We start from the raw sequence: 14,643 nt of genomic DNA, 5'->3' as shown, positions 1-14,643 counted from the left end.
ATACAAACTTTTAAATTAAATTTTTAAAAAGCAAGAGAAAGGAAAGAAGGGAGGAAAGACAAAAGGAAGAATGGGTGATAGGAGGAAAGAATAAAAGGAAGAAAAAATGGAAGAATAGATGATCAGATCTAGGGATGAATGAAAGGAAGGATGGACAAATCTATAGGTAGGTGGATGGATCTATGGACAGGTGTGGCCACTTATGGCACATAGTCCCAGCTCCAGTTCATACTGATGGACTTGAGGAGTGTTTGTGGCCAATGAAGTGGATCCATTTAGACAGTGCTCTTCTTCTGAATGAGATGAGTTACCCCAGTTTTTCTCCCCACCTTCATCTTCAGGAACTGATGGCATTATGGAACACATCACAAAAATACCCAATGAAGCAGCACACAGAGGTACCATAAGACCAGTCAAAGGCCCTCAGACATCCACTTCGCCTGCCAGTCCTAAAGGTAGGTTGAACTTTGCTTACCTCCCAGTAATGCGACTCGTGACCATATTTCCTCCTCCAGAGAGACAAAATGTTTGTATTCTTTAGAGAGAGAATTGTGTGTGGTTGTCATAGGTTTCCCTGTCTGAACTGAGTCTTTATCTAATGGTTACCAGGCAGATGTTACCACTTCTCTTTCTCCTCATGGCATGCTGAGTGAGTTTTGTCCAACATCAAATATTCAGAAATTTGTCCATATTAACCAAATTTTTAAAATGCTCATTAAAAACTTACTATGAGCTGGGCGCAGTGGCTCATGCCTGTAATCCGAACACTTTGGGAGGCTGAGGTGGGTGGATCACCTGAGGTAAAAAATTCGAGACCAGTCTGACCAAAATGGTGAAACTCCATCTCTACTGAAAATATAAAAATTAGCCGGGCATGGTGGCACACACCTGTAATCACAGCTACTCAGGAGGCTGAGGCAAGAGAGTCACTTGAACCCAGGAGGTAGAGGCTGCAGTGAGCTGAGATTGTGCCAATGCACTCCAGCCTGGGTAACAGAGCAAGACTCCAGCTCAAAAATAAATAAATAAATAATATATATATTATTTATTTAAATAAAATATACTATATATATATATATATGGAGAGAGAGAGAGAGAGAGAGAGAGAGAGAATGTCTGAAAATACATCCCAATAGTTCTAGCAAATGTAGGAAAAAGAAGTATAAATTAACAGCCTTTATGTATGCCCTGGTTGAAAAACAGACACAACTCTCTTGTAAGAGAAACTTCAAAAAAAAAATACCTAGGATTATATCTCCCATGATGAAAAATTTGGAACTGTACATTTTTTTAAACTTTCACTTAAATAAAGAAGATGGGTGAGCTCCTGGGTTATTTTTGTTTGTCATCACTGGAGAGCTAAATCACAATATGTAAGTACAATGGGGGGAATAAAAACACGATATAAATGTAAGATGGTTTATGACATCACTGTTATATGTTTTCTTTGTCACAATATTTAGTAATTCCTCCTTCTGTTTTGAATAAAGTCTGAAACAAAATTTCTGAAAAAAAATTTTCACTTTAAAAGGCAGTAATATGAAATACATAAATAAATAAAAATCTGGGTTTCTCAACTTTGACACTATTGTCATTTGGGGCAGATACTTCTCTGCGATGGGGGCTGTGCTGTGCATTGTAGGATGTTTACCAGCCTCTCTGGCCTCTGTTCTAGATGCCATACCTTCTGCCCACATACAGTTGTGACAACCAAAAATATCTCCAGACATTGTTAAGTGTCCCCTGGAAGCAAAACTGCCCCTGGTTGAGAACCACTGAACTGGAGAATGTATCCTAAGATCCATCTTACTAGATGGGCGTTTTCACCTCACTTCATTCTCTTTCCATTCTGGTCCCCACAAGATCCAGAAGTCCCTTTAGGGAATTAATATAATGCAATGGTTAATAATATGGGTTTAGGATTTAGATACGATGATGTTCAAGTTTTCACCCTGTCAATAGCTGTGTGTGACCTTGGTAAATTGTGGTCTCTGGATTTCTCTTTTTCTCCTGTAAAATGACAAGAATTATACAATGTGCATTTTATTTTATTTTATCTCATTTTATTTATTTATTTATTTGAGGCGGAGTCTTGCTCTGTCACCCAAGCTGGAGTGCAGAGGTGCAATCTCAGCTCCCTGCAACCTCCATCTCCTGAGTTTGAGTCATTCTCCTGCCTCAGCCTCCCGAGTAGCTGGGATTACAGATGCACGCCACTAAGCCTGGCTAATTTTTGTATTTTTAGTAGAGATGGGGATTGACCATGTTGACCAGGCTGGTCTAGAACTCCTGACCTCAGGTGATCCGCCCACCTCCTCCTCCCAAAATGCTGGGATTACAGGCGTGAGCCATTGCGTCTGGCCAGAATGTGCCATTTAATGTTCTTGTGAGGTTCAAAAAGACAGTGCATGTCAAGTGCTCTGCAATTGCTCCTCCTCCTCCTCCTCCTTCCCATTAACAAAATCACCATCATCATCACCATTATTGTTAGATACACATGAAGCACTTGAGAGTGCATTCTCAGACATATTGTTTTTAGAGTATATCCAGCAACACAGGGACACTGCTCCATAATCAGAGTCAAAATCCCCTTCATTTTACCCCCTTTCTCTACCAAGCTCCAGTAGGCTTTGTGGGCTTTATAGAGAAGCCTCCAGTTAGTTCTTCCTCTTCCCTAGGAACCATTTTCTAAAGCCTGGTCAGCAGCTGCTGTCTCATCAATGCTACTGGAATCTTGTTCAAAGGTATTCCAGTCACCTTGGTCAGCTCTGGTAGTGTCTAGTGTGGTTGGTGGAGAATTCTATTTAGCAAATGTTTATTTTGTAGTAGAATTATTAGTAGTGACAGTAGTAATGGTAAGTAGTAGTGGTAGTAACAATAGCAGCAATAGCACTAGTAAGTAGTAGTAACTGTAGCAATAACCATAGCAATAAGCAGTAATACTAGTAGTAATAGTAGTGATAATGGCAGTAATGGTATGTAGAGTTGTGTTGGTAGTAACAGTAGTAGTAGTAGGTAGTAGCAGTGGTAGTAGTGACAGTAGAAATCATAAGTGTTAGTGGCAGCAACAATAGTAGTAATAGTAGTAACCATAGTAATAACATAGTAATAACCATAGCAATAGGCAGTAATAGTAGTAACAGTAGTAATAACAGCAGTAATGACAGAGCACTACCATTACTGCTGTTACTCTACTGTAGGTAGAGTAGTAATATTAAGTGGTAGTGGTAGTAACAATAGTAATAGCAGCAGCAGTAGTAATAGTAAGTAGCAGTAACCATAGTAATAACCATAGTGATAGGTAGTAATAGTTGTGGTAACAGTAGTAATAACTGCAGTAATGGTAGGTAGAGTGGTGGTAGTAGTAACAGTAGTAGTAGCAGTGGTAGCAGTAACAGTAGCAATGGTAATAGTGGTAGTAACAGTAGTAGTAGCAGTACTACTAGTAGTAATCATAGTAATAACCATTGCAATAGGTAGTAGTAACAGTAGCAATAACAGCAGTAATGGTAGGTGGAGAAGTGATAGTAATAACAGTAGCAATAGCAGGTCATAGTCGTGGTGATAGTAGTAATGTCTTATGGTGACCCAGGAGGCACTGTGCTTGGCGCCTTTTTACCAACACTTTGAGATGGCCGTTGTACTTATCCCCACTTTATAGATGGGAAAATGGAGGTCCAGCAATATTTTTTAACTTAAAGAGCCACCCATCTCTTTAGAGAAAGAGCCAGAATCCCAGGCAGGTCTATCTTATTCCAGAGCCCAAGCTCTCAAACACATGATACACAATACTTAATCTCTCTCAAGTCAGAGGAGATCCACTTAAGTATACATCCATCCGCATATTCATTCATTCAATCATTCAACAAATATTAGTTGAGCACTTACCGTATGCCAAACAGTCAGACGTGAATAGCTGTTACAAATGAGACTGTGAAGGATGGTACAACGCAGATGCAGACAGTGTGATAAGGAAATATTGAGAAGCAAAGATGAGTTCTGGCGTGAATTTGTAAAGGTGGATGTGGGCTTGGATTTCAATAATGGCAGAACTTAAGGAATCTGATGAGAAGTGGGCACTTCAGGCAGAGAGAAGAGCTTGAACAAGGCTCAGAGGCTGACAGTGCAGGAAACACATGGGAAGAGGGAATAGAGTAGCGGTCAAGAATTCACAGAGGATTTATAGGTGAAGATGCAACCAAGTTACAGACCAAGGTAAGATAGGGGAATACCAACCACAATCTCTTTTCCCATTCCAGAAGCATCCCAGACACATCCTAGTAACCGAGAGACATTTCTCTCCCTTTCCTCCTATGGAGAATAAATAAGCTATTGCTAGTCCAGTAAGTGTAATCATTTTGTTCAAATTGTGTGCCCATTCCCCAATTCACAGGACTACACACAGGAGGGACAAAAAGAATGGAGACCACCACCACAGCTCTGAAGACCACCACCACAGCTCTGAAGACCACTTCCAGAGCCACCTTGACCACCAGTGTCTATACTCCCACTTTGGGAACACTGACTCCCCTCAATGCATCAATGCAAATGGCCAGCACAATCCCCACAGAAATGATGATCACAACCCCATATGTTTTCCCTGATGTTCCAGAAACGACATCCTCATTGGCTACTAGTCTGGGAGCAGAAACCAGCACAGCTGTTCCCAGGACAACCCCATCTGTTTTCAATAGAGAATCAGAGCCCACAGCCCCACTGGTCTCTAGTTCTGGGGCAGAGAGAAGTCCAGCTATTCAAACTCTAGATGTTTCTTCTAGTGAGCCAGATACAACAGCTTCATGGGTTATTCATCCTGCAGAGACCATCCCAACTGTTTCCAAGACAACCCCCAATTTTTTCCACAGTGAATTAGACACTGTATCTTCCACAGCCACCAGTCATGGGGCAGATGTCAGCTCAGCCATTCCAACAAATATCTCACCTAGTGAACTAGATGCACTGACCCCACTGGTCACTATTTCAGGGACAGATACTAGTACAACATTCCCAACACTGACTAAGTCCCCACATGAAACAGAGACAAGAACCACATGGCTCACTCATCCTGCAGAGACCAGCTCAACTATTCCCAGAACAATCCCCAATTTTTCTCATCATGAATCAGATGCCACACCTTCAATAGCCACCAGTCCTGGGGCAGAAACCAGTTCAGCTATTCCAATTATGACTGTCTCACCTCGTGCAGCAGATCTGGTGACCTCACAGGTCACTAGTTCTGGGACAGACAGAAATATGACTATTCCGACTTTGACTCTTTCTCCTGGTGAACCAAAGACCATAGCCTCATTAGTCACCCATCCTGAAGCACAGACAAGTTTGGCCATTCCAACTTCAACTATCTCGCCTGCTGTATCACGGTTGGTGACCTCAATGGTCACCAGTTTGGCGGCAGAGATAAGTACAACTAATCGAGCTCTGACAAACTCCCCTGGTGAACCAACTACAACAGTTTCATTGGTCACGCATCCTGCACAGACCAGCCCAACAGTTCCCTGGACAACTTCCATTTTTTTCCATAGTAAATCAGACACCACACCTTCAATGACCACCAGTCATGGGGCAGAATCCAGTTCAGATGTTCCAACTCCAACTGTTTCAACTGGGGTACCAGGAGTGGTGACCCCTTTGGTCACCAGTTCTAGGGCAGTGATCAGTACAACTATTCCAATTCTGACTCTTTCTCCTGGTGAACCAGAGACCACACCTTCAATGGCCACCAGTCATGGGGCAGAAGCCAGTTCTGCTATTCCAATTCCAACTGTTTCACCTGGGGTACCAGGAGTGGTGACCTCTCTGGTCACTAGTTCTAGGGCAGGGACTAGTACAACTATTCCAATTCTGACTTTTTCTCTTGGTGAACCAGAGACCACACCTTCAATGGCCACCAGTCATGGGACAGAAGCCGGCTCAGCTGTTCCAACTGTTTTACCTGAGGTACCAGGAATGGTGACCTCTCTGGTCGCTAGTTCTAGGGCAGTAACCAGTACAACTCTTCCAACTCTGACTCTTTCTCCTGGTGAACCAGAGACCACACCTTCAACGACCACCAGTCATGGGGCAGAAGCCAGCTCAACTGTTCCAACTGTTTCACCTGAGGTACCAGGAGTGGTGACCTCTCTGGTCACTAGTTCTAGTGCAGTAAACAGTACAACTATTCCAACTCTGATTCTTTCTCCTGATGAACCAGAGACCACACCTTCAATGGCCACCAGTCATGGAGCAGAAGCCAGCTCAGCTGTTCCAACTCCAACTGTTTCACCTGGGGTATCAGGAGTGGTGACCCCTCTGGTCACTAGTTCCAGGGCAGTGACCAGTACAACTATTCCAATTCTAACTCTTTCTTCTAGTGAGCCAGAGACCACACCTTCAATGGCCACCAGTCATGGGGTAGAAGCCAGCTCAGCTGTTCTAACTGTTTCACCTGAGGTACCAGGAGTGGTGACCTCTCTGGTCACTAGTTCTAGTGCAGTAACCAGTACAACTATTCCAACTCTGACTATTTCTTCTGATGAACCAGAGACCACAACTTCATTGGTCACCCATTCTGAGGCAAAGACGATTTCAGCCATTCCAACTTTAGCTGTCTCCCCTACTGTACAAGGGCTGGTGACTTCACTGGTCACTAGTTCTGGGTCAGAGACCAGTGCGTTTTCAAATCTAACTGTTGCCTCAAGTCAACCAGAGACCACAGCCTCATGGGTCACTCATCCTGGGACAGAAGCAAGTTCTGTTGTCCCAACTTTGACTGTCTCCACTGGTGAGCCGTTTACAAATATCTCATTGGTCACCCATCCTGCAGAGAGTAGCTCAACTCTTCCCAGGACAACCTCAAGGTTTTCCCACGGTGAATTAGACACCATGCCTTCTACAGTCACCAGTCCTGAGGCAGAATCCAGCTCAGCCATTTCAACAACTATTTCACCTGGTATACCAGGTGTGCTGACATCACTGGTCACTAGCTCTGGGAGAGACACCAGTGCAACTTTTCCAACAGTGCCTGAGTCCCCACATGAATCAGAGGCAACAGCCTCATGGGTTACTCATCCTGCAGTCACCAGCACAACAGTTCCCAGGACAACCCCTAATTATTCTCATAGTGAACCAGACACCACACCCTCAATAGCCACCAGTCCTGGGGCAGAAGCCACTTCAGCTTTTCCAACAATAACTGTCTCACCTGATGTACCAGATATGGTAACCTCACAGGTCACTAGTTCTGGGACAGACAACAGTATAACTATTCCAACTCTGACTCTTTCTTCTGGTGAGCCAGAGACCACAACCTCATTTATCACCTATTCTGAGACACACACAAGTTCAGCCATTCCAACTCTCCCTGTCTCCCCTGGTGCATCAAAGATGCTGACCTCACTGGTCACCAGTTCTGGGACAGACAGCACTACAACTTTCCCAACACTGACGGAGACCCCATATGAACCAGAGACAACAGCCATACAGCTCATTCATCCTGCAGAGACCAACACAATGGTTCCCAGGACAACTCCCAAGTTTTCCCATAGTAAGTCAGACACCACACTCCCAGTAGCCATCACCAGTCCTGGGCCAGAAGCCAGTTCAGCTGTTTCAACGACAACTATCTCACCTGATATGTCAGATCTGGTGACCTCACCGGTCCCTAGTTCTGGGACAGACACCAGTACAACCTTCCCAACATTGAGTGAGACCCCATATGAACCAGAGACTACAGCTACATGGCTCACTCATCCTGCAGAAACCAGCACAATGGTTTCTGGGACAATTCCCAACTTTTCCCATAGGGGATCAGACACTGCACCCTCAATGGTCACCAGTCCTGGAGTAGACGCCAGGTCAGATGTTCCAACTACAACCATCCCACCCAGTATACCAGGGGTAGTGACTTCACAGGTTACTAGTTCTGCAACAGACACTAGTACAGCTATTCCAACTTTGACTCATTCTCCTGGTGAACCAGAGACCACAGCCTCATTGGCTACCCATCCTGGGACACAGACTGGCTTCACTGTTCCAATTCGGACTGTTCCCTCTAGTGAGCCAGATACAACGGCTTCCTGGGTCACTCATCCTCCACAGACCAGCACACCTGTTTCCAGAACAACCTCCAGTTTTTCCCATAGTAGTCCAGATGCCACACCTGTAATGGCCACCAGTCCTAGGACAGAAGCCAGTTCAGCTGTACTGACAACAATCTCACCTGGTGCACCAGAGATGGTGACTTCACAGATCACTAGTTCTGGGGCAGCAACCAGTACAACTGTTCCAACTTTGACTCATTCTCCTGGTATGCCAGAGACCACAGCCTTATTGAGCACCCATCCCAGAACAGAGACAAGTAAAACATTTCCTGCTTCAACTGTGTTTCCTCAAGTATCAGAGACCACAGCCTCACTCACCATTAGACCTGGTGCAGAGACTAGCACAGCTCTCCCAACTCAGACAACATCCTCTCTCTTCACCCTACTTGTAACTGGAACCAGCAGAGTTGATCTAAATCCAACTGCTTCACCTGGTGTTTCTGCAAAAACAGCCTCATTTTCCACCCATCCAGGGACAGAAACCAGCACAGTGATTCCAACTTCAACTCTTTCCCTTGGTTTATTAGAGACTACAGGCTTACTGGCCACCAGCTCTTCAGCAGAGACCAGCACGAGTACTCTAACTCTGACTATTTCCCCTGCTGTCTCTGGGCTTCCCAGTGCCTCTATAACAACTGATAAGCCCCAAACTGTGACCTCCTGGAACCCAGAAACCTCACCATCTGTAACTTCAGTTGGACCCCCAGAATTTTCCAGGACTGTCACAGGCACCACTATGACCTTGATACCATCAGAGATGCCAACACCACCTAAAACCAGTCATGGAGAAGGAGTGAGTCCAACCACTATCTTGAGAACTACAATGGTTGAAGCCACTAATTTAGCTACCACAGGTTCCAGTCCCACTGTGGCCAAGACAACAACCACCTTCAATACACTGGCTGGAAGCCTCTTTACTCCTCTGACCACACCTGGGATGTCCACCTTGGCCTCTGAGAGCGTGACCTCAAGAACAAGTAAGAATAACTTTTTTATTGTGGTAAAATATAAATACTATAAAACTTGCCATTCTAAACATTTTAAATGTACAACTCAGCAGTACTAATACATTCACATTGTTGTGCAACCCTCACCACCATCTGTTTTCAAAACTTTTTTTATCACCCCAAACAGGACTGAAGGAATAATTTCCCATTCCCCATTCTCCCTAGTGCAGTGGTGCAATCTCGGCTCACCACAACCTCTGAACCTCTGTCTCCTGGGTTCAAGCAATTCTCCTGCATCAGCCTCCTGAGTAGTTGGGACTACAGGTGCACGCCACCGTGCCTGGCTAATTTTTGTATTTTTAGTACAGACAGGGTTTCACCATGTTGGTCAGGCTGGTCTCAAACTCCTGACCTCAGGTGGTCCACACGCCTTGGCCTCCCAAAGTGCTGGGATTACAAGTGTGAGACACTGTTCCCGGCCATATGTGTTAGATCTTACTAATCCTGTCAAGAGGATTCAGTGTCCTTTTTTTTTTCTTTCTTTCTTTTGATAGAGTCTCCCTCTGGCACCCAGGCTGGAGTGCAGTGGTACGGTCTTGGCTCACTGCAGCCTCCACCTCCCAGGTTGAAGCGATTCTCCTGCCTCAGCCTCCCGAATAGCTGGGACTACAGGCGCGTGCCACCACGCCCGACTAATTTTTGCATTTTTAGTAGAGATGGGATTTCACTATGTTGGCCAGGCTGGTCTCAAACTCCTGATCTCAAGTGATCCGCCCAAGGGCCTCCCAAAGTGCTGGGATTACAGGTAGGAGCCACCTCACCTGGCCCTATTTTCGGAATGGATTTTTTTTTAATTTTTAAAATGTCACCTAAGATTATTGTGAAGATCAAATAAGATAAAATCCTAATAACCCAAGTAAACCACAGGGCTCCACTTGGACCAGTCTCAGAAGTTTCAAGAAAATCAGTCAGACCATCAAATGTAAAATAAGTCTAAATTTTCTTTGCACTATTCACAGAGCGCCAAAGAGGATCTAATTCATGTTTCAGAACATACCATACTTACTAAAATCCCCTTTTCCTCATTTCTTCTCATTCTGCAACTTTATCATCTCCTGCGGACCCCCCAGCCTCTCCCCTCCCCATAGTCAGTCTCTCTCTCTCTCTTTCCCTCCCCTCTTATTATCTCAATTTCACATGAAAGAATTCCAGAAACTATACTGCCAAAAGTCTTTCCTGTCTTTGAAAAGTTGGGAAAGAGGAGAAACTCAGACAGCAATGACAAAATTATACGTAATGGATGAAGGAAACACAAATAAGGCTGGAAACAGAAAATTTTGTCCCCATCATTTATTTAATGAAGGTGGCAGTATTCCAGCCACATAGTGAACCCCCACAATAAGAAGGGGCCTCTGGCGATTGATTATTGTCATTGTTGTTAATGATAATGAGGGTGAGGATATCATGAGCATCAGTGTAGGAGGCAGTTAACTAATAAGACCAAGCTGTCGGCTGGGCATGCTGGCTCACACCTGCAGTCCCAGCACTTTGGGAGGCCAAAGTGGGTGGATCACTTGAGGTCAGGAGTTCAAGACCAGCCTGGCCAACATGGTGAAACCTGGTCTCTACCAAAAATACAAAAATTAGTCAGGTGTGGTGGCGTGTGCCTGTAATGACAACTACTTGGGAGGCTGAGGCAGGAGAATCACTTGAACCTGGGAGGCGGAGGCTGCAGTGAGCTGAGCTTGAACCACTGCACTCCAGCCCGAGCAACAGAGGGAGACTCTTGTCTCAAAAAACAAAACAAACAAACAAAAACTAAACCAAACACAAAAAGACTAGCTGTTATTCATTTATTTATTTAGAGACGGAGTCTCGCTCTGTCACCCAGGCTGGAGTGCAGCGGCACAATCTTGGCTCACTGCAACCTCTGCCTCCCAGGTTCATGTGATTCTCCCGCCTCAGCCTCCCCAGCTGTTGTTATTCATGAATGAACCTCAGAGAAAGCACACAGGAGGGTTGGTGCACCTGTGTTTTGAGTTCTACCCCTCCTTCCTCTCTTAACCTCCTCCTGTCTTCTCACTCTTATTCTTTCTTCCTTCCTCTCCCTCTCTCTCTGCAGGTTATAACCATCGGTCCTGGATCTCCACCACCAGCAGTGAGTAAACATGGCCCTGAAGTCCCTATGCCCTGGGAATTCTTCCTCCCTAAGCCTGCCTTCCAGGAGGAAAGTATCCCCCATTCCCTAGGTTCTCATCCCCACAGAAACTCCAGAATAGCAAAAGTCTCAGGCTGAGCCAAGGCACAGATGCCAGTGCTCACCAAGAGTCCTATTCTCCCCTCGCTAAATGATACGACCCAACAAACCCGATTCACGCTGCGTTTTCTTTCAGCTCCGATGACCTCCATGTTCTCTCCAAGGCCTCTCGTATCTGTGAGCCCCACCCCCAGCGCTACAGGTAGGAATCTGGCTTCCAGCTCCCATGAAACGTCGGCTGCCATTCAGTGGCTGATTAATTGCTGTGTGGTCTGAGTCCTGATGCCCACCAAGTCTCAGCGTGTCCCCCCCTGTCCAATCTCATCCAACAATTTAAGCTAATGCTTGTTTAATGATGTCCTCACTATACCACCTTGGACACTTTCTTTTTGCCTGGATTTAAAGCTTCCATTTCTTTCTTTCCTTCCTTCCTTCCTTCCTTCCTTCCTTCCTTCCTTCCTTCCTTCCTTCCTTCCTTCCCTCCTTCCTTCCTTCCTCCTTCCTTCCTTTCTTCCTTTCTTCCTGTCTTTTTCTTTCTTTCTTTCTTTTGGCAGAGTCTCACTCTGTCGCCCAGGCTGGAGTGCAATGGTGCAATCTCGGTTCACTGCAACCTCTGCCTCCCAGGTTCAAGCGATTCTCATGCCACATGCCACTATGCCTGGCTAATTTTTGTTTTTTTGTTTTTTTGGGGCTTTTTTGAGACAGAGTCTCAGTCTGTTGCACAAGCTGGAGTGCAGTGGCATGATCTCGGGTCACTGCAACCTCCTTCTCCCAGGTTCAAGCGATTTTCCTGCCTCAGCCTCCTGAGTAGCTGGAACTACAGGCACGCACCATCACACCGGCTAATTTTTTGTGTTTTCAGTAGAGACAACGGTTTTGCAATGTGGGCCAGGCTTGTCTCGAACTGCTGACCTCAAGTGATCCGCCCTCCTCGGCCTCTCAAAGTGCTGGGATTACAAGTGTGAGCCACTGCACCAGGCCAAAAACTTGTATTTCAATAGTCATTGAGGCCGGGTGCAGTGGCTCACGCCTGTAATCCCAGCAGTTTGGGAGGCTGAGGCCAGTGGATCACGAGGTCAGGAGATCAAGACCACCCTGGCTAACACAGTGAAACCCCATCTCTACTAAAAATACAAAAAAAAATTAGCCGGGCATGGTGGCAGATGCCTGTAGTCCCAGCTACTCAGGAGGCTGAGGCAGGAGAATGGCGTGAACCTGGGAGGCGGAGCTTGCAGTGAGTGGAGATCGCACTGCTGCACTCCAGCCTGGGCAACAGAGAGCGACTCTGTCTCAAAAAAAAAAAAAAAAAAAAAAAAAAAGTCATTGAGACCGACTCTGACTTAAAAGCAGTAATGAATGGTGTAGGTTTTGGTAAATTACAGGTCTTACTTTAAGTCCTGGTCCTCTCTTTTGCTCACTGTGTGGCCCCGGAAGAGCCATGTAACCTCTCCAGGCTTCAGTGTCCATTTTTAGAATGGAGTAAGTGAATAAGCTGTGTCCAATCATCTCTGGCCATATCAGCCTCATTTTTTTTTTCCTCCAGGGTCCAAACATCCCTCCACCCTCAGAGTCTTTGCACCTGGTGTTCTTGTCCTTCAAATCTCAGCTTGGGTCACCCTTTATAAAGTACCATTTCCCCCATATATGCATCTTGCACACAGCCAATCTCTATTCTACCTCTATGCTCACTTCCTTCCTGGCAATTATTACTATAGCTGGGCCCTTGAACAGCATGAGGGTTCAGGGTGCTGACCCCTATGCATTCAAAAATCCACATATAACTTTTTTTCTTTTGAGATGGAGTTTCACACTTGTTGCCCAGGCTGGAGTGCAGTGGCGCCATCTTGGCTCACCGCAAACTCTGCCTCCTGGGTTCAAGTGATTCTCCTGCCTCAGCCTCCTGAGTAGCTGGGATTACAGTCATGTGCCACCATGCCCAGCTAATTTTGTATTTTTAGTAGAGATGAGGTTTCTCCATGTTGGTCAGGCTGGTCTTGAACTCCTGACCTCAGGTGATCTGCTCGCCTTGGCCTCCCAAAGTGCTGGGATTACAGGATTGAGCCACCGCACCCAGCCGTAACTTTTGACTTTCCTTAACTTCACCGTGCCCAGCCATAACTTTTGACTTACTTAACTACTAATAGCCTACCATTGACCAGAAGGCCTTACTGATAACATAGTCAATGAACATATATTTTGTGTGCTACGTGTAGTATATACTGTATTCTTACAATAAACTAAGAAGCTAGAGTTAAAATGTTATTAAGAAAATCATAAGTGGATCATCAAATCAAGTTCTTCTTCTTTTTTTTTTTTTTGTGAGATGGAGTCCTGGTTTGTCGCTCGGCCTGGAATCCAGTGGCACAGTCTTGGCTCACTGCAACCTCTGCATCCCAGGTTCAAGCGGTTCTCATGCCTCAGCCTTCCAAGTAGCTGGGATTACAGGAGTGCACTGCCATGCTTGGCTAATTTTTGTATTTTTAGTAGAGACGAGGTTTCACCATCTTGGCCAGGCCGGTCTTGAACTCCTGACCTCGGATGATTCGCTTACCTTGGCCTCCCAAAGTGTTGGGATTACAGGCATGAGCCACTGCACCTGGCCATTGTAAAGGTCTTCATCCTCGTCCTCTTCATGTTGAGCAGGCTGAGGAGGGGGAGGAAGAAGAGGGGTGGGTCTTGCTATCTCAAGAGTGGCAGAGGTGGAAGAAAATCCACATATAAGTGGACCCATGCAGTTCAAACTCGTGTTGCTGGCGGGTCAGCTGTATTTGGATTTCTTGCCTGCTCAAGTATTTGTGCCCCAAGACTTGAGCACAAAAGATCTTGGCCCCACCTCTTCTCAATGAAATGTTCATGACTTGTTCAGCTTAGGCCACTGTGGGCTGAGAAAATTGAGGTTCCCTTGTGAGCTGAAATCACATATCAAAGGTGGAAGCCCTTCCCCTTTCTCTGGCTGGCTGAGGGATAGCCCAGATGGGTTATCTCAAACCTCACCTACTGAACACTATGGTCAGGTAAACAGCATTGGCTCCTTACGCCACATGCAGCTCAAAACTGAGATTGAGATGGGCTCTCTCTCTCTTTCCTTTCTTTCTCCAGCAGTTGTGAGTCCAGTCCTTATACCATTTACTCTCAACTTCACCATCACCAACCTGCTTTATACACCAGACATGGGGCACCCAGACTCCTTGATCTTCAACTCTACTGAGAAGACCTTGAATCACCTGGTAAGAGCTGGACAGTGCCTACCATGGCCCACCTTGCCCTTGCCCCACCTGGTCCACTCATTCTATCCTGCTCATCTCCCTTCCTTCCTCTAGCTCAATCCCTTGTTCAAGAACAC

At 45.7% G+C, this 14,643-nt stretch overlaps 1 protein-coding gene across 3 annotated transcripts in view; it reads left to right on the top strand.

The window, feature by feature from the left end:
• Nucleotides 1-14,643, top strand: part of MUC16 (mucin 16, cell surface associated) — a 235,763-nt gene that overhangs the window by 122,331 nt on the left and 98,789 nt on the right. For 2 of the 3 annotated variants that reach the window (XM_054672882.2, XM_054672883.2), the window contains 4 exons: nucleotides 342-455; nucleotides 4,394-9,073; nucleotides 11,166-11,201; nucleotides 11,437-11,502. In XM_054672882.2, the coding sequence (XP_054528857.1) occupies nucleotides 342-455; nucleotides 4,394-9,073; nucleotides 11,166-11,201; nucleotides 11,437-11,502 (4,896 nt within the window). The remainder of the gene's footprint in view (nucleotides 1-341; nucleotides 456-4,393; nucleotides 9,074-11,165; nucleotides 11,202-11,436; nucleotides 11,503-14,643) is intronic. The other variant, XM_024351317.3, reaches the window with a different exon arrangement.

Source organism: Pan troglodytes, chromosome 20 (genome assembly GCF_028858775.2).
Source record: "Pan troglodytes isolate AG18354 chromosome 20, NHGRI_mPanTro3-v2.0_pri, whole genome shotgun sequence".
NCBI classification, from domain to species: domain Eukaryota; kingdom Metazoa; phylum Chordata; class Mammalia; order Primates; family Hominidae; genus Pan; species Pan troglodytes.
Note: the sequence above shows the minus strand (reverse complement) of the source record. Positions and strands in the feature narration are given on the sequence as shown.